Below are 21,140 nucleotides of genomic sequence, written 5' to 3' on the forward strand. Positions count from 1 at the left end.
GGGAGAGAGACTGAGTGATTGGAGATGGAGGGAGAGAGACTGAGGGATTAGAGATGGAGGGAGAGAGACTGAGGGATTGGAGATGCATGGAGAGTGTCTGAGGGATTGGAGATGGAGGGAGAGACACTGAGGGATTGGAGATGGCGGGAGAGACACTGAGGGATTGGAGATAGAGGGAGAGACACTGAGGGATTGGAGATGGAGGGAGAGAGACTGAGGGATTGGAGATGGAGGGTGAGAGACACTGAGAGACTGGAGATGGATGGAGAGACACTGAGGGATTGGAGATGAAGGGAGAGACTCTGAGGGATTGGAGATGCAGGGAGAGAGACTGAGGGATTGGAGATGGAGGGAGAGAGACTGAGGGATTGGAGATGGAGGGAGTGAGACTGAGGGATTGGAGATGGAGGGAGAGAGGCTGAGGGATTGGAGATGGAGGGAGAGAGACTGAGGGATTGGTGATGGAGGGAGAGAGACTGAGGGATTGGAGATGGAGTGAGAGAGACTGAGGGATTGGAGATGGAGGGGGAGACACTGAGGGATTGGAGATGGAGGCAGAGCGACTGAGGGATTGGAGGTGGAGGGAGAGATACTGGGGGATTGGAGATGGAGGGAGAGACACTGAGGGATTGGAGATGGAGGGAGAGTGACTGAGGGATTGGAGATGGAGGGAGAGAGACTGAGGGATTGGAGATGGAGGGAGTGAGACTGAGGGATTGGAGATGGAGGGAGAGAGGCTGAGGGATTGGAGATGGAGGGAGAGAGACTGAGGGATTGGTGATGGAGGGAGAGAGACTGAGGGATTGGAGATGGAGTGAGAGACACTGAGGGATTGGAGATGGAGGGAGAGAGACTGAGAGATTGGAGATGGAGGGAGAGAGAGACTGAGGGATTGGAGATAGAGGGAGAGAGAGACTGAGGGATTGGAGATGGAGGGAGAGACACTGAGGGATTGGAGATGGAGGGAGAGACACTGAGGGATTGGAGATGGAGGGAGAGAGACTGAGGGACTGGAGATGGAGGGAGAGACACTGAGGGATTGGAGATAGAGGGAGACAGAGATTGAGGAATTGGAGGAGGAGGGAGAGAGACTGAGGGATTGGAGATGGAGGGAGAGACACTGAGGGATTGGAGATGGATGGAGAGAGAGACTGAGGGATTGGAGATGGAGGGAGAGACACTGAGGGATTGGAGATGGAGGGAGAGAGACTGAGGGATTGGAGATAGAGGGAGAGAGACTGAGTGATTGGAGATGGAGGGAGAGAGACTGAGGGATTGGAGAAGGAGGTAGAGAGACTGAGGGATTGGAGATGCATGGAGAGTGTCTGAGGGATTGGAGATGGAGGGAGAGACACTGAGGGATTGGAGATGGCGGGAGAGACACTGAGGGATTGGAGATAGAGGGAGAGACACTGAGGGATTGGAGATGGAGGGAGAGAGACTGAGGGATTGGAGATGGAGGGAGAGAGACACTGAGGGACTGGAGATGGAGGGAGAGACATTGAGGGATTGGAGATGGAGGGAGAGACTCTGAGGTATTAGAGATGCAGGGAGAGAGAAAATGAGGGATTGGAGGTGGAGGGAGAGACACTGAGGGATTGGAGATGGAGGGAGAGACTCTGAGGGATTGGAGATGGAGGGAGAGAGACTGAGGGATTGGAGATGGAGTGAGAGACACTGAGGGATTGGAGATGGAGGGAGAGAGACTGAGAGATTGGCGATGGAGGGAGAGAGAGACTGAGGGATTGGAGATAGAGGGAGAGAGAGACTGAGGGATTGGAGATGGAGGGAGAGACACTGAGGGATTGGAGATGGAGGGAGAGACACTGAGGGATTGGAGATGGAGGGAGAGAGACTGAGGGACTGGAGATTGAGGGAGAGACACTGAGGGATTGGAGATAGAGGGAGAGAGAGACTGAGGGATTTTAGATGGAGCGAGAGACACTGAGGGATTGGAGGTGGAGGGAGAGACACTGAGGGATTGGAGATGGAGGGAGAGAGACTGAGGGATTGGAGATGGAGGGAGAGAGACTGAGGGATTGGAGATGGAGGGAGAGAGACTGAGGGATTGGAGATGGATGGAGAGACACTGAGGAATTGGAGAAGGAGGGAGAGACACTGAGGGATTGGAGATGGAGGAAGAGATACTGAGGGATTGGAGATGGAGGGAGAGAGATTGAGGAATTGGAGGTGGAGGGAGAGAGACTGAGTGATTGGAGATGGAGGGAGAGACACTGAGGGATTGGAGATGGAGGGAGAGAGAGACTGAGGGATTGGAGATGGAGGGAGAGACACTGAGGGATTGGAGATGGAGGGAGAGACCCTGAGGGACTGGAGATGGAGGGAGAGAGAGATTGAGGGAATGGAGATGGAGGGAGAGACACTGAGGGATTGGAGATGGAGGGAGAGACACTGAGGAATTGGGGATGGAGTGAGAGAGACTGAGGGATTGGAGATAGATGGAGAGAGACTGAGGGATTGGAGATGGAGGGAGAGAGACTGAGGGATTGGAGATGGAGGGAGAGAGACTGAGGGATTGGAGATGCATGGAGAGAGTCTGAGGGATTGGAGATGGAGGGAGAGACACTGAGGGATTGGAGATGGAGGGAGAGACACTGAGGGATTGGAGATAGAGGGAGAGACACTGAGGGATTGGAGATGGCGGGAGAGAGACTGAGGGATTGGAGCTGGAGGGAGAGAGACACTGAGTGACTGGAGATGGAGGGAGAGACACTGAGGGATTGGAGATGGAGGGAGAGACTCTGAGGAATTGGAGATGCAGGGAGAGAGAGAATGAGGGATTGGAGATGGAGGGAGAGACACTGAGGGATTGGAGATGGAGGGAGAGACTCTGAGGGATTGGAGATGGAGGGAGAGAGACTGAGTGATTGGAGATGGAGGGAGAGAGTCTGAGGGACTGGAGATGGAGGAAGAGAGACTGAGGGATTAGAGATAGAGGGAGAGAGAGATTGAGGGATTGGAGATGGAGGGAGAGAGACTGAGGGATTAGAGATTGAGGGAGAGAGAGACTGAGGGATTGGAGATTGAGGGAGAGAGACTGAGGGATTGGAGATTGAGGGAGAGAGACTGAGGGATTGGAAATTTAGGGAGAGAGAGAATGAGGGATTGGAGATGGAGGGAGAGAGACACTGAGGGTTTGGAGATGGAGGGAGAGATACTGAGCGATTGGAGATGGAGGGAGAGAGACTGAGGGATTGGAGATGGAGGGAGAGACACTGAGGGATTGGAGATGGAGGGAGAGACACTGAGGGATTGGAGATGGAGGGAGAGAGACTGAGGGATTGGAGATGGAGGGAGAGACACTGAGGGATTGGAGATGGAGGGAGAGAGAGACTGAGCGATTGGAGATGGAGGGAGATAGACTGAGGGATTGGAGATCGAGGGAGAGACACTGAGGGATTGGAGATGGAGGAGGAGACACTGAGGGATTGGAGATGGAGGGAGAGACACTGAGGGATTGGACATAGAGGGAGAGACACTGAGGGATTGGAGATGGAAGGAGAGAGAGACTGAGGGATTGGAGATGGAGGGAGAGAGACTGAGGGATTGGAGATGGAGGGAGAGAGACTGAGGGATTGGAGATGGAGGGAGAGACACTGAGGGATTGGAGATGGTGGTAGAGAGACTGAGGGATTGGAAATTTAGGGAGAGAGAGAATGAGGGATTGGAGATGGAGGGAGAGAGACACTGAGGGTTTGGAGATGGAGGGAGAGACACTGAGCGATTGGAGATGGAGGGAAAGAGACTGAGGGATTGGAGATGGAGGGAGAGACACTGAGGGATTGGAGATGCAGGGAGAGACACTGAGGGATTGGAGATGGTGGGAGAGACATTGAGGGGTTGGAGATGGAGGGAGAGACACTGAGGGATTGGAGATGGAGGGAGAGAGACTGAGGGATTGGAGATCGAGGGAGAGACACTGAGGGATTGGAGATGGAGGGGGAGACACTGAGGGATTGGAGATGGAGGGAGAGACACTGAGGGATTGGAGATAGATGGAGAGACACTGAGGGATTGGAGATGGAAGGAGAGACTGAGGGATTGGAGATGGAGGGAGAGAGACTGAGGGATTGGAGATGGAGGGAGAGAGACTGAGGAATTGGAGATGGAGGGAGAGACACTGAGGGATTGGAGATGGTGGTAGATAGACTGAGGGATTGGAGATGGAGGGAGAGAGACTGGGGGATTGGAGATGGAGGGAGAGACACTGAGGGATTGGAGATCGAGGGAGAGAGACTGAGGGATTGCAGATGGAGGGTGAGAGACTGAGGGATTGGAGATGGAGGGAGAGAGACTGAGGGGTTGGAGATGGAGGGAGAGACACTGAGGGATTGGAGATGGAGGGAGAGACACTGGGGGATTGGAGATGGAGGGAGAGACACTGAGGGATTGGAGATGGAGGGAGAGACACTGAGGGATTGTAGATGGAGGGAGAGAGACTGAGGGATTGGAGGTGAAGGGAGAGAGACTGAGGGATTGGAGATGGAGGGAGAGACACTGAGGGATTGGAGATGGATGGAGAATCACTGAGGGATTGGAGAGGGAGGGAGAGAGACTGAGGGATTGGAGATGGAGGGAGAGAGACTGACGGATTGGAGATGGAGTGAGAGACACTGAGGGATTGGAGATGGAGGGAGAGAGACTGAGGGATTGGAGATAGAGGGAGATAGAGACTGAGGGATTGGAGATGGAGGGAGAGACACTGAGGGATTGGAGATGGAGGGAGAGACACTGAGGGATTGGAGATGGAGGGAGAGAGACTGAGGCATTGGAGATGGAGGAAGAGAGACTGAGGGATTGGAGATGGATGGAGAGAGACTGAGGGATTGGAGATGGAGGGAGAGACACTGAGGGATTGGAGATGGAGGGAGAGAAACTGAGGGATTGGAGATGGAGGGAGAGAGATTGAGGAATTGGAGGTGGAGGGAGAGATACTGAGGGATTGGAGATGGAGGGAGAGACACTGAGGGATTGGAGATGGATGGAGAGAGAGACTGAGGGATTGGAGATGGAGGGAGAGACACTGAAGGATTGGAGATGGAGGGAGAGACACTGAGGGACTGTAGATGGAGGGAGAGAGAGATTGAGGGAATGGAGATTGAGGGAGAGACACTGAGGGATTGGAGATGGAGGGAGAGACACTGAGGGATTGGGGATGGAGGGAGACTGAGGGATTGGAGATAGAGGGAGAGAGACTGAGGGATTGGAGATGGAGGGAGAGAGACTGAGGGATTGGAGATGGAGGGAGAGAGACTGAGGGATTGGAGATGGAGGGGGAGAGACTGAGGGATTGGAGATGGAGGGAGAGACACTGAGGGATAGGAGATGGAGGGAGAGACACTGAGGGATTGGAGATGGAGGGAGAGAGACTGAGGGATTGGAAATGGAGGGAGAGATACTGAGGGTTTGGAGATGGAGGGAGAGACTGAGGGATTGGAGATGGAGGGAGAGACACTGAGTGATTGGAGATGGAGGGAGAGAGACTGAGGGATTGGAGATGGAGGGAGAGACACTGAGGGTTTGGAGATGGAGGGAGAGACACTGAGGGATTGGAGATGGAGGGAGAGAGACTGAGGGATTGGAGATGGAGGGAGAGACACTGAGGGTTTGGAGATGGAGGGAGAGACTGAGGAATTGGAGATGGAGGGAGAGACACTGAGTGATTGGAGATGGAGGGAGAGAGACTGAGGGACTGGAGATGGAGGGAGAGAGACTGAGGGATTGGAGATAGAGGGAGAGAGAGACTGAGGGATTGGAGATGGAGGGAGAGAGACTGAGGGATTGGAGATTGAGGGAGAGAGAGACTGAGGGATTGGAGATGGAGGGTGAGAGACTGAGGGATTGGAGATAGAGGGAGAGAGACTGAGGGATTGGAGATGGAAGGAGAGAGAGACTGAGGGATTCGAGATGGAGGGAGAGAGACTGAGGGATTCGAGATGGAGGGAGAGAGACTGAGGGATTGGAGATGGAGGGAGAGACACTGAGTGATTGGAGATAGAAGGAGAGACACTGAAGGATTGGAGATGGAGTGAGAGAGAGACTGAGGGATTGGAGATGGAGGGAGAGACACTGAGGGATTGGAGATGGATGGAGGGACGCTGAGGGATTGGTGATAGAGGGAGAGACACTGAGGGATTGGAGATGGTGGGAGAGACACTGAGGGATTGGAGATGGAGGGAGAGACTCTGAGGGATTGGAGATGGAGGGAGAGAGACTGAGGGATTGGAGATGGAGGGAGAGACACTGAGGGATTGGAGATGGAGGGAGAAAGACTGAGGGATTGGAGATGGAGGGAGAGACACTGAGGGATTGGAGATCGAGGGAGAGAGAAACTGCGGGATTGGAGATGGAGGGAGGGCCAGTTGTGAGCATCTGAGAATTAATACTGGTTATGTTAATTACTGGTTACACTAATCAGGGTAAGGGTTGAGCAGTGGTTACTGACCTTATTATTCAGTCCTCGAAGGATATAGTTGAGTAGAAACGATTTTCCCAACCTCTCTTCGCCAATGATGGAGATCAAACCCACCGGCAGGTCCTTCACCTCATCATCTAAGAAGCAGCTTGTTAAATTGTCATTGTTGAGACGTGGTGCACCGTCTTGGTCAATGGTGACCAGCAGCTTCGCTTTTCCGAGTTCGGGTTTCGCTCCCTTCACATTGAAGCAGATGAAAAGTTATTTCAGGGACAGTGCAGGGCAGAACATTTGGGTAGGACAAATCTTTAACAAACAGTATATAGATCACCATATCTAACGCACTGTCACACCCATTCCCAGAGGGGGAAAGGACAGTATATCTAACACACTGTGACACCCGGTCCCAGAGGGGGAAAGGATAGTGTATATAACACACTGTGAAACCGGGTCCCAGACGGGGAAAGGACAGTGTATCTAAAGCACTGTGACACCCGGTCCCAGAGGGGGAAAGGACAGTGTATCTAACGCATTGTGACATCCGGTCCCACAGGGGGAAAGGACAGTGTTTCTAATGCACTGTGAGACCCGGTCCCAGAGGGGAAATGACAGTGTATCTAATGCACTGTGACACCCGGTCCCAGAGGGGGAAAGGACAGTGTATATATCGCACTGTGACACCCGGTCCCAGAGGGGGAAAGGACAGTGTATCTAATGCACTGTGAGACCCAGTCCCAGAGGGGGAAAGGACAGTGTATATATCGCACTGTGACACCCGGTCCCAGAGGGGGAAAGGACAGTGTATCTAACGCACTGTGACACCCAATCCCAGAGGGGGAAAGGACAGTGTATCTAACACACTGTGACACCCGGTACCAGAGGGGGAAAGGACAGTGTATCTAACGCACTGTGACACCCGATCCCAGAGGGGGAAAGGACAGTGAATCTAATGTTCTGTGTTACTCGTTCCCAGAGTGGGAAAGGACAGTGCATCTAACGTACTGTGTCACCCGGTCCCAGAGAGGGAAAGGACAGTGTATCTAATGCACTGTGAAACCCGGTCCCAGAGGGGAATGGACAGTGTATCTAACACACTGTGACACGCGGTCCCAGAAGGGGAAAGGTCAGTGTATCTAACGCATTGTGACACCCGGTCCCAGAGGGGGAAAGGACAGTGTATCTAACACAATGCGACACCCGGTCCCAGAGGGGGAAAGGACAGTGTATCTAACGCACCGTGACACCGGTCCCAGAGGGGGAAAGGACAGTGTATCTAACGCACTGTGACACCCAGTCCAAGAGGGGGAAAGGACAGTGTATCTAACGCACTGTGACACCCAGTCCCAGAGGGGGAAAGGACAGTGTATCTAACACAATGTGACACCCGGTCTCAGAGGGGGAAAGGACAGTGTATCTAACGCAATGTGACACCCGGTCCCAGAGGGGGAAGGGACAGTGTATCTAAAGCACTGCGACACCCGGTCCCAGAAGGGGAAAGGACAGTGTATCTAACGCACTGTGACACCCGGTCCCAGAGGGGGAAAGGACAGTGTATCTAATGCAATGTGACACCCGGTCCCAGAGGGGGAAAGGACAGTGTATCTAACACACTGTGATACCCAGTCCCAGAGCGGGAATGGACAGTGTATCAAATGCACTGTGACACCCGGTCCAGAAGGGGAACTGACAGTGTAAGTGACACACTGTGGCACCCGGTCACAGAGGGGGATAGGAGAGTGTATCTAACACACTGTCCCAGAGGGGGAAAGGAGAGTGTATCTAACACACTGTCCCAGAGTGGGAAAGGACAGTGTATCTAATGCACTGTGACATCCGGTCCCAGAGGGGTAAAGGACAGTGTATCTAACGCACTGTGACACCCGGTCCCAGAGGCGGAAAGGACTGTGTATCTAATGAACTGTGACACCCGGTCCCAGATGGGGAAATGACAGTGCCCTGTGACACCCGGTCCCAGAGGGGGAAAGGACAGTGTATCTAATGCACTGTGACACCCGGTCCCAGAGGGGGAAATGACAGTTTATCTAACGCAGTATGACACCCAGTCCCAGAGGGGGAAAGGACGGTGTATCTAACGCACCGTGACACCCAGCCCCAGAGGGGGAAAGGACAGTGTATCTAATGCACTGTGACACCCGGTCCCAGAGGGGGAAAGGACAGTGTATCTAACACACTGTGACACCCGGTCCCAGAGGCGGAAAGGACTGTGTATCTAATGAACTGTGACACCCGGTCCCAGATGGGGAAATGACAGTGCCCTGTGACACCCGGTCCCAGAGGGGGAAAGGACAGTGTATCTAATGCACTGTGACACCCGGTCCCAGAGGGGGAAATGACAGTTTATCTAACGCACCGTGACACCCAGTCCCAGAGGGGGAAAGGACAGTGTATCTAATGCACTGTGACACCCGGTCCCAGAGGGGGAAAGGACAGTGTATCTAACACACTGTGGCACCCGGTCCCAGAGGGGGAAATGACAGTGTATCTGACGCACTGTGACACCCAGTCCCAGAGGGGGAAAGGACAGTGTATCTAACACACTGTGACACCCGGTCCCAGAGGGGGAAAGGACAGAGTATCTAAAGCACAGTGACACCCGGTCCCAGAGGGGGAAAGGACAGTGTATCTAATGCACCGTGACACCCGGTCCCAGAGGGGGAAAGGACAGTGTATCTAATGCACTGTGACACCCGGTCCCAGAGGGGGAAAGGACAGTGTATCTAACACACTGTGACACCCGGTCCCAGAGGGGGAAAGGACAGAGTATCTAAAGCACAGTGACACCCGCTCCCAGAGGGGGAAAGGACAGTGTATCTAATGCACCGTGACACCCGGTCCCAGAGGGGGAAAGGACAGTGTATCTAATGCACTGTGACACCCGGTCCCAGAGGGGGAAAGGACAGTGTATCTAACACACTGTGGCACCCGGTCCCAGAGGGGGAAATGACAGTGTATCTAACGCACTGTGACACCCAGTCCCAGAGGGGGAAAGGACAGTGTATCTAACACACTTTGACACCCAGTCCAAGATGGGGAAAGGGCAGTGTATCTAACACACTGTGACACCCGGTCCCAGAGGGGGATAGGACAGTGTATCTAATGCACTGTGACACCCAGTCCAAGAGGGGGAAAGGGCAGTGTATCTAACGCACTGTGACACCCGGTCCCAGAGGAGGAAAGGACAGTATATCTAATGCACTGTGACACCCGGTTCCAGAGAATGAAAATACACTGTAAGTATTTCTCAGACTGACCTCACTTATCTTCTCGACCGGTCTGAATTTGGCAGTGTCCATTTGTGCCATTGTCACCATGTATCACCGAGGAGAACTCTGTCAATTAAAATGCAGGATGTGAATGACAGGAGCAGAAGAGACAGACTGGCGGGGCCGACAGCTGGGGGGAGATACAGGCGGGTGGAGAGACAGGCGGGGGGGAGAGAGGCGGGCGGGGGGACAGGCGCGGGGAGAGACAGGCGTGGTGAGAGACAGGCGGGGGAGAGGCAGGCGGGGGAGAGAGACAGGCGGGGGGACAGAAACAGGCGGGGTGAGAGACAGACGGGCGGGAGAGACAGGCACGGGGGAGACAGGCGGGGGAGAGACAGGCGGGGCGAGAAAGGCGGGGGGAGAGAGAAAGGCGGGGGGAGAGAGAAAGGTGGGGGGATACAGGTGGGTGGAGAGACAGGCGGGTGAGGTGTGGGGACAAACATCCAATTGAGATCCTACATGCAGAATTCTGTAAAAGTATCCTCCGGACTCAAAGGAAAACTGTAAACAATGCATGCAGGGCAGAACTAGGCCAATATCCATTAATAATCATTATCCAAAAAAGAGCCACCAAATTTTGGAAACACCTAGAAATGAGCAACCCCCAATGCTGTCATTACGAAGCCCTGAAATGCCAAGAGAGGACCATAAAGAAGAATACCCTCAGTCAACTAGTCCTGGGACTCAGTGAAGTAACTACTAACACTACTAACAATAACCAGCCCCAGGACAGTGACAGCATAACACAAAGAATTTGACCCAACACAATCGTCGCTAAGCAAAAGGAAAAATATCTGTCATATTGGGCAGAAACAACAAAAACCCAAAGCAAACTCAATTGCTACTTGGCCCTAAACAGACAATACAACATGGCTGACTACCTGACCAGGGTAAAGGATAGCAAAATGAGAAAAACCTTGACAATGTACAGACTTAGTGAACATAGCCTGGCGATCGAAAAAGGTAGACACAGGCAGACCCGGCTACCAAGAGAGGACAGGATGTGCACTCACTGCAGTCAGGGAGTGGTGGAGACAGAGATGCACTTCCTCACAGTGTGTAGAAAATATCAGGGCATAAGGGAGGATTTCTACCCAAAATTCACAAAAATATGCCCGGAATTCACAAATTTGAATGACGACCAATCAGTCTACAGATATCTCCTTGAGGAACAGGGGACTGAGAGACACCAGTCCTTGTACAGATATCTCTCTGAGAGAGAGAGAGAGAGTGATGGTGAGACAGCAGTCAATTCAATTCAAATCGCTTTATTTGCATGACAATATTGTGAACAAAGATGAATGTTTTCTGATGCTTTGGCAACATAAGATGTAACTTGTCATGCCTACTAGGGGAAGAGAGAAATTGTGTAACCTTAGCGGCACACTATGTTACAGCTTGCCATAAACAGAGGGACAACCACTAAATATAAGAAAAGAGTATATAAAAATTATATGAATGTATATTTATACACTCACAGATATATCTGTTTGTACACTGTATGGATAGATCTGTATTTTTGTGTAGAACCATGCATGTTTTTCGATGCTTTGGCAACATAAGATGTACCTTGTCATGCCAATAAAGCGATTTGAATTGAATTGAATTGAATTGACAGGCGGTGGGGAGAGACAGGAGGGAGAAGAGACAGGCGGGAGGGAGAGAGACAGCTGGGGGGAGAGAGACAGGCGCAGGGGGTGCGAGGATGTATTAAGGGGTTTAGCAGCTTTAAAAGTGGTTAAATCCCCAGGCCCGGATGAAATGTATCCCAGGCTGTTAAGCGAAGCAAAAGAGGAAATAGCAGAGGCCCTGACCATCATTTTTCAATCCTCTCTGGCTTCAGGTGTGGTGCCGGAGGACTGGAGGACTGCTAATGTGGTACCCTTGTTTAAAAAGGGAGAAAAGGACAGACTGAGTAATTACAGGCCAGTCAGCCTAACCTCAGTGGTGGGAAAATTATAGGAAAGAATTCCGAAGGACAGGATAAATCTTCATTTAGAAAGACATGGATTAATCACACAGTCAGCACAGATTTGTTAAGGGAAGGTCGTGTCTGACAAACATGATTGAATTTTTTGAGGAGGTAACAAGGAGGGTAGATGAGGGTAGTGTGTTTGATGTAGTGTATATGGACTTTAGCAAGGCTTTTGATAAGGTTCCACATGGCAGACTGGACATGAAGTTAAAAGCCCATGGGATCCAGGGCAAAGTGTCAAGTTGGATTCAAAACTGGCTCGGAGACAGGAAGCAGAGGGTAATGGTTGAAGGGTGTTTGTGTGACTGGAAGGCTGTTTCCAGTGGGGTTCCGCAGGGCTCAGTACTAGGTCCCTTGCTTTTTGTGGTATATATCAATGATCTTGACTTGAATATAAGGGTTATGATTAAGAAGTTTGCAGATGATACTAAAATCGGCTGTGCGGTTGATACTGAAGAAGGAAGCTGTAGACTGCAGGAAGATATCAATAAATTGGTCAGGTGGGCAGAACAGTGGCAAATGGAATTCAATCCGGAGAAGTGTGAGGTAATGCATTTGGGGAAGGCTAACAAGGAAAGGGAATACACATTAAATGGTAGGACACTGAGTAGTGTAGAGGATCAGAGGACCTTGGAGTGCATGTCCACAGATCCCTGAAGGTATCAGGCCAAGTAGATAAGGTGGTTAAGAAGGCATACAGAATGCTTGCCTTTATTAGCCGTGGCATAGAATACAAGAGCAGGGGGTGGTTATGCTTCAACTATATAAAACACTAGTTAGGCCTCTGCTAGAGTACTGCGTGCAATTCTGGTCACCACATTACAGGAAGGATGTGATTGCACTAGAGAGGGTGCAGAGGAGATTTACAAGGATGTTGCTGGGAGTAGAGAATCTTAGCTGTGAGGAAAGACTAGATAGGCTGGTTCTGTTTTCCTTGGAACAGAGGAGTATGAGGGGAGACCTTATTGAGGTGTATAAATTTACGAGGGGCATAGAGAAAGTGGATGGAAAGGCCCTATTTCCCTTAGCAGAGGGGTCAAAAACCAGGGGGCACAGATTTAAAGTAATTGGTGGAAGGTTTAGATGGGATTTAAGGGGAAATGTCTTCACCCAGAGGGTTGTGGGGGTCTGGAAGTCACTGCCTGAAAGGGTGGTAGAGGCAGGAACCCTAACCACATTTAAAAAGTACTTGGATGTGCACTTGGGATGCTCTAACCTGCAGGGCTACGGACCAAGAGCTGGGAAGTGGGAATAGGCTGGATAGCTCTTTGTTGGCCAGCGTGGACACGATGGGCTGAAATGGCCTCCTTCCGTGCTGTAACTTTCCATGATTCTATGATTCTATAGGATCCCGTGCCCCTTTACCACCACTATAGAATCCCGAGCCCCTATACCATCCATATAGGATCCTGTGCCCAAATACACCACATATTGGGTCCCGTGTCCCTATACCATTCCTATAGTACCCCGTGCCCCTGTACACCCCCTATAGGATCCCGTGTCCCTATACCATCCCTATAGTACCCCGTGCCCCTGTACACCCCCTATAGGATCCCGTGTCCCTATACCATCCCTATAGTACCCCGTGCCCCTGTACACCCCCTATAGGATCCCGTGTCCCTATACCATCCCTATAGTACCCCGTGCCCCTGTACACCCCCTATAGGATCCCGTGTCCCTATACCATCCCTATAGTACCCCGTGCCCCTGTACACCCCCTATAGGATCCCGTGTCCCTATACCATCCCTATAGTACCCCGTGCCCCTGTACACCCCCTATAGGATCCCGTGTCCCTATACCATCCCTATAGTACCCCGTGCCCCTGTACACCCCCTATAGGATCCCGTGTCCCTATACCATCCCTATAGTACCCCGTGCCCCTGTACACCCCCTATTGGATCCCGTGTCCCTATACCATCCCTATAGTACCCCGTGCCCCTGTACACCACCTATTGGGTCCCGTGTCCCTATACCATCCCTATAGTACCCCGTGCCCCTGTACACCACCTATTGGGTCCCGTGTCCCTATACCATCCCTATAGTACCCCGTGCCCCTGTACACCACCTATTGGGTCCCGTGTCCCTATACCATCCCTATAGTACCCCGTGCCCCTGTACACCCCCTATAGGATCCCGTGTCCCTATACCATCCCTATAGTACCCCGTGCCCCTGTACACCCCCTATAGGATCCCGTGTCCCTATACCATCCCTATAGTACCCCGTGCCCCTGTACACCCCCTATAGGATCCCGTGTCCCTATACCATCCCTATAGTACCCCGTGCCCCTGTACACCCCCTATTGGATCCCGTGTCCCTATACCATCCCTATAGTACCCCGTGCCCCTGTACACCACCTATTGGGTCCCGTGTCCCTATACCATCCCTATAGTACCCCGTGCCCCTGTACACCACCTATTGGGTCCCGTGTCCCTATACCATCCCTATAGTACCCCGTGCCCCTGTACACCACCTATTGGGTCCCGTGTCCCTATACCATCCCTATAGTACCCCGTGCCCCTGTACACCCCCTATAGGATCCCGTGTCCCTATACCATCCCTATAGTACCCCGTGCCCCTGTACACCCCCTATAGGATCCCGTGTCCCTATACCATCCCTATAGTACCCCGTGCCCCTGTACACCCCCTATTGGATCCCGTGTCCCTATACCATCCCTATAGTACCCCGTGCCCCTGTACACCCCCTATTGGATCCCGTGTCCCTATACCATCCCTATAGTACCCCGTGCCCCTGTACACCACCTATTGGGTCCCGTGTCCCTATACCATCCCTATAGTACCCCGTGCCCCTGTACACCCCCTATAGGATCCCGTGTCCCTATACCATCCCTATAGTACCCCGTGCCCCTGTACACCCCCTATAGGATCCCGTGTCCCTATACCATCCCTATAGTACCCCGTGCCCCTGTACACCCCCTATAGGATCCCGTGTCCCTATACCATCCCTATAGTACCCCGTGCCCCTGTACACCCCCTATAGGATCCCGTGTCCCTATACCATTCCTATAGTACCCCGTGCCCCTGTACACCACCTATTGGGTCCCGTGTCCCTATACCATCCCTATGGTACCCCGTGCCCCTATGCACCCACTATAGGATCCTGTGTCCCTACACCCACCTCTATAGGATCCCGTGTCCCTATACCCACCCCTATAGGATCCCGTGTACCTATACCATCCATATAGGATCCTAAATACCCCACCTATTGGGTCCCGTGTCCCTATACCATCCCTATAGTACCCCGTGCCCCTGTACACCCCCTATATGATCCCGTGTCCCTATACCCACCCCTATAGGATCCCGGTCCCTATATCCACCCCATAGGATCCCATGCCCCTATACCCCCTATAGATTCTGTGTCCCTATACCCACCACTATAGGATCCTGGTCCCTATATCCACCCCATAGGATCCCATGCCCCTTTACCCTCTATAGATTCCGTGTCCCTATACCCACCCCTATAGGGTCCCATGTCCCTATACCCACTCCTATAGGATCCCATGCCCCATACCCCCTATACGATTCTGTGCCCCTATACTCCCCCTATAGGATTCCGTGTCCCTATATGCACCCCAATAGGATTCCATGTCCCTATACCATACCTATAGGACCCCGTGCCCCTATAAACCCCCTATAGGATCCCGTGTCCCTATACCCACCCCATAGGATCCTGTGCCCCTATACCCACTCCTATACTGTCCCGTGCCCCTATATCCATCCCTATAGGATCCTGTGCCCCTATACCATCCATATAGGACCCTGTGCCCAAATATCCGACCTATTGGGTCCCGTGTCCCTATACAATCCCTATAGGATCCCGTGTCCATATACCCACCCCTATAGGATCCTGTGTCCCTGTACACACCACTATATGGTCCCGTGCCCCTATACCACACCTATAGGATCCCATGTCCCTATACAAACCCCTATAGCATTTTGTGTCCTTATACAGACCCCTATAGGGTTCTTTGCCCCTATACCCACCCCTATAGGATCCCGTGTCCCTATGCCCACCCCTCCAGGATTGTGTGTCCCTATACCCACCCCTATAGGATGCCGTGTCCCTATACCCACCCCTATAGGATCCCATGTCCCTATACCAACCCCTATAGGATCCTGTGTCCCTATACCCACCCCATAGGATCCCGTGCCCCTATAGCCACCCCTATAGGATCCTGTGTCCCTATACCCACTCCTATAGGATCCCGTGTCCCTATACCCATCCCTGATGGGATTGATTTGATTTATTTTATTTGAATTAATTAAAAGGTAAGTCGTGACAGGAGAGCTCAGCCCCATGGTAGGCTCCTCCTGCGCTATGTGGGAACTCAGGGACACTTCCTGTTTCCCTGACGACCATGTGTGCAGGAAGTGTATACAGCTGCAGCTACCGGCAGACCGCATTGCGGCGCTGGAGCTGCGATTGGATACATACTGGACTATTCGTGATGCTGAGGACGTCGTGGATATCACATTTAAGCAGTTGGTCACACCGCAGGTAAAGGTTGCACAGGCAGAAATGGCAGAGTAGTAGGTGCAGGCAGGTAATTCAGGAGCCCCCTGTGGACATTCCCCTCTCAAAGAGATATACCACTTTGAATACTTTTGAGGGGGATGGCTTACCAGGGGAAAGCAGCAGCAGCCAACTTCCTGGCACCAGGGGTGGTTCTGCTGCACAGGACGGGAGGAAAAAGAAGGGTAGAGCTATAGTAATAGGCAATTCTATTGTAAGGGGAATAGGTAGGCGTTTCTGTGGCTGCAAACGAGACTCCAGGATGGTGTGTTGCCTCCCTGGTGCAAGGGTCAAGGATGTCTCAGAGTGGCTGCAGAACATTTTGGAAGGGGAGGGTGAACAGCCAGTTGTCGTGGTGCATATAGGTACCAACGATATAGGTAAAAAACGGGATGAGGTCCTAAAAGCTGAATATAGGGAGTTCGGAGGTAAATTTAAAAAAATAGGACCTCAATGGTAGTAATGTCAGGATTGCTACCAGTGCCAAGTGCTAGTCAGAGTAGAAATAGAATGATATTTCAGATGAATATGTGGCTAGAGGAATGGTGCAAGGGGGAGGGATTCAAATTCCTGGGACATTGGAACCGGTTCTGGGGGAGGTGGGACCAGTAAAAACTGGACGATTTGCACCTGGGCAGAGCTGGGACCGATGTCCTAGGGGGAGTGTTTGCGAGTGCCCTGGGGGAGGGTTTAAACTAAAATGGAAGGGGGTTGGGAACCTGAGCAGGGAGACAGAGGAAAGGGAAACAAGGATAAAAGCAAAAGATAGGAAGGAGAAAAACAAAAGTGGCAGTCAGAGAAATCAACGGTTTAAATCAAACATGGCCACAGTAAATAATAATTCTAATAGGTCTAAGAGCGTTAAAAAAACAAGGCTGAAGGCTTTGTGTCTTAATCCGAGGAGCATTCGTAATAAGGTGGATGAATTAGCTGCGCAACTACAGGGAAATGAATATGATTTGATTGGGATTATGGAAACATGGCTCCAGGGTGGCTAAGGCTGGGAACTCAACATCCAGGGGTATTCAATATTCAGGAAAAATAGGAAAAAAGTAAAGGGAGGTGGGGTAGCATTGCTGGTTAAAGAGGGGATTAACACAATTGTAAGGAAGGATATTAGCTCTGATGATGTGGAATCTGTATGTGTAGAACTGAGAAATACCAAGGGGCAGAAAACGTTAGTGGGAGTGGTATACAGACCTCCAAACAGTAATGCGGATGTTGGGGATGGCATTAAACAGGAAATTAGAGAAGCGTGCAATAAGGGCACCGTAGTCATCATGGGTGACTTTAATCTACATATAGATTGGGCTAACCAAATTAGTAACAATACTGTAGAGGAGGAATTCCTGGAGTGTTTACGGGGTGGTTTCCTGGACCAATATGTCGAGGAACCAACTAGAGATCAGACCATCTTAGATTGGATATTATGTAATGAGAAAGGATTAATTAGCAATCTTGTTGTACGAGGCCCCTTGGGTCTGAGCAATCATAATATGATAGAATTCTTCATTAAGATGGAGAGTGAAGTAGTTGACTCAGAGGCTAGGGTCCTGAATTTAAATAAAGGAAACTACGATGGTATGAGGCGCGAGTTGGGTAGGATTGTTTGGGGAATGTCACACAAAGGGTTGACGATGGATAGGCAATGGCAAACATTCAAAGACTGCATGGATGAACTACAGAATTTGTTTATCCCAGTTTGGCATAAAAATAAAACAAAAAAGGTGACTCAACCGTGACTAACAAGGGAAATTAGGGCTGGCATAAGATCCAAGGAGAAGACATATAAAATGGCCAGAAAAAGCAGTAAACCTGAGGATTGGGAGCAGTTTAGGATTCAACAAAGGAGGACAAAGGGATTAATTAAGAAGGGGACAATAGAATATGAGAGTAAGCTTGCAAGGAACATAAAAACCGACTGTAAAAGCATTTATAGATATGTGAAGAGAAAAAGATTGGTGAAGTCAAGCGTAGGTCCCTTGCAGTCAGAATCATGGGAGTTTATAATGGGGAACAAAGAAATGGCAGACCAATTAAATACATATTTTGGTTCTGTCTTCACAAAGGAGGACACAAATAATCTCCCAGAGATGTCGGGGAACATGGGGTCTGATGAAAGGGAGAATCTGAAAGAAATCAGTATTTGTAGGGAAATGGTGTTAGGGAAATTGACGGGATTGAAGGCCGATAAATCCCCAGGGCCTGATAATCTACATCCTAGTGGCCCTAGAAATAGTAGATGCAATGCTGATCATCTTCCAACATTCGATGGAATCTGGAACAGTACCCACGGATTGCAGGGTAGCTAATGTTACCCCACTATTCAAAAAAGATGGTAGGGAGAAAACGGGGAATTTCAGACCGGTAAGCCTGACATCGGTAGTGGGGAAAATGATAGAGTCCATTATAAAAGATGTAATAGTAATAGTAAGAAGCATGGCAGATGCAATATAATGTGGATAAATGTGAGGTTACCCACTTTGGTGTCAAAAACAGGAAGGCAGATTATTATCTGAATGGCAATAGATTGGGAGAAGGGGAAGTGCAACGAGACCTGGGTGTCCTTGTGTACCAATCGCTGAAGGTAAGCATGCAGGTGCAGCAGGCAGTTAAGAAGGCAAATGGTATGTTGGCCTTCCTAGCGAGAGGGTTTGAGTACAGGAACAAGGATGTCTTGCTGCAGTTGTACAGGGCCGTGGTGAGGCCACATCTTGAGTATTGTGTGCAGTTTTGGTCACCTTATCTGAGGAAGGTGTTCTTGCCATGGAGGGAGTGCAGCGAAGATTCACCAGGCTGATACCTGGGATGCCAGGAATGACGTGTGAGGAGAGATTGGGTCGATTGGGCTTATACTCGCTGGAGTTTAGAAGAATGAGAGGGGATCGTCACTGTAACTTATAAAATTCTGACAGGACTGGACAGACTAGATGCAGGGAGGATGTTCCCCATGGTCGGGGAGTCCATAACCAGGGGTCACAGTCTAAGGATAAGGGGTAAGCCATTTAGGGACAGAGATGAGGAGAATTTCTTCACCCAGAGAGTGTGAACCTTTGGAATTCTCTACCACAGAAGGCAGTAGAGGCCAATTCATTAAATGTATTCAAGAAGGAGTTGGATATATTTCTTAAGGCTAAAGGGATCAAGTGATATGGGGAGAAAGCAGGGGCCGGGTACTGAATTTGGATGATCAGCCATGATCACATTGAATGTCGCGAGCAGGCTCGAGGGGCCGAATGGCCTACTCCTGATCCTATCTTCTATGTTCTATGTTTCTATAGGATCCCGTGTCCCTATACCAACCACTATAGGATCCCGTGTCCCTATACCAACCCCATATGGTTCCTGTGCCCCTATACCCACCCCTATAGTGTCCCGTGCCCCTATACACACCCCTATAGGGTCCCGTGTCCCTATACCCACCCCTATAGGATCCCGTGCCCCTATACCCACACCTATAGCATGTCATGCCCCTATTCCCACCCTATAGGATCACCGTGGCCCCTATACCCACCTCTATAAGATCCTGTGCCACTCTACCAACCCCTATAGGATCCCGTGTCCCTATACCCACCCCATAGGATCCCTTGCCCCTATACTCACCCCTATAGGATCCCGTGCCCCTAGACACCCACCCACTATAGGATCCCGTGTCCATATACCCACCCCATAGGGTCCTGTTCCCCTATACCCACCCCTATAGGATCCCGTGTCCCTATACCACCCCTATAGGATCCCGTGTCCCTATGCCGACCCCATAGTATCCCGTGTCCCTATACCCACCCCATAGGATCCCGTGCCCCTATACCCACCCCATAGGATCCCCGTGCCCCCATACCCCACCGCTATAGGGTCCAGTGCCCCTATACCCATATATATATACATAAAAGTGTCGGAAAGCCAGATGTTTAAGGTGAATTCGGTCATCACCAATAAGATAGTGAGCAAAGTTTCCCCTTTTAATGGGGCCCCAACCAATAGACCGCCAATTAAACCAAATAAAATGAATTTTAATGGATCAAGGGGGAGAGGGGAGGGAAGGGGAGTGGAGGGGAGGGTTGTGGAGGGGAGGGGAGGGGAGTGAGGGGGAGGGGAGGGGAGGGTGAGAGAGTGAAGGGAGGGGAGTGAGAGGAGTGAGAGAGGGGGAGGGGAGGGGGGGAGAGGGAGAGGGGAGGGGAGGGGGAGTTAGAGAGAGGGAGGGGTGAAGGAGGGGGTGAGTGAGGGGAGGAGTGAATGGGGAGTGAGGATTGAGGGGTAGGGGGAAGTGAGGAGGGGGAGTGAAGCGGAGTGAGGGGAGTGACGGAGGGGGAGTGGAGGGAGTGAGGGGAGGAGAGTGAGGGGAGTGAGGGGAGGGGGAGTGAGAGAGGGGGAGGGGGAGTTAGAGAGAGGGAGGGGGAAGTGAGGAGGGGGGGATGTGAAGGGGAGTGAGGAGTCTGAGGAGGGAGGGGGCAGTGAGAGTTAGGGGGAGAGGGGGGAGTAAGAGGGGGAGGGGGGAGGGGGGAGTGAGGGTGGAGGGGAAGAGCGACAGGTGTGAGAGAGTGAGAGAGTGAAGTTTGCTCCTTTAAAGCACCGATGTCTGTACCTGACTCACGATCACACTCTGGAAGCAGTAACTGGAACACGACCGGTTTAAGCGGAGCTGGGTGGATTGAGGTAGTAAGGCTGTCCCGGACAGAGCCAGCTGTGAACTCCCCTCACTCTGTGCCCGAGCTCACACCAGTAGTGACAACGTCCCTGTCCGTCCCGAGTGACACAATGCAGTGCCAAGCGATGAGGACGCTGAGAGAACAGAAACACTCCCCGGACTTTGCTCACTCCATTCTTTCACTTTTGCCTGCTCAGAACTCACGCCCTGAACTGCAGTTTCGGGGAAAACAAAAAACTCACCGCACTGCATTCTCAGAGCTGATAA

General features: G+C 51.5%; 1 protein-coding gene across 1 annotated transcript in view; it reads right to left on the minus strand.

Annotated features, from left to right (window-relative positions):
* LOC147082183 (RING finger protein 112-like) overlaps nt 1-21,009 on the minus strand; it is a 531,383-nt gene extending 510,374 nt beyond the window's left edge. The window contains exons 1-3 of the mRNA XM_085980420.1: nt 20,811-21,009; nt 9,709-9,786; nt 6,467-6,673 (exon numbers count right to left, since the gene is read on the minus strand). Of these exons, the coding sequence (XP_085836546.1) occupies nt 6,467-6,673; nt 9,709-9,768 (267 nt within the window). The 5' untranslated portion in view covers nt 9,769-9,786; nt 20,811-21,009. The remainder of the gene's footprint in view (nt 1-6,466; nt 6,674-9,708; nt 9,787-20,810) is intronic.
* Nucleotides 21,010-21,140: the final 131 nt, after the last annotated feature.

This window comes from Somniosus microcephalus, unplaced genomic scaffold (genome assembly GCF_052327205.1).
Source record: "Somniosus microcephalus isolate GS21.2 unplaced genomic scaffold, FLI_Smic_1.0 scaffold153, whole genome shotgun sequence".
NCBI lineage: Eukaryota > Metazoa > Chordata > Chondrichthyes > Squaliformes > Somniosidae > Somniosus > Somniosus microcephalus.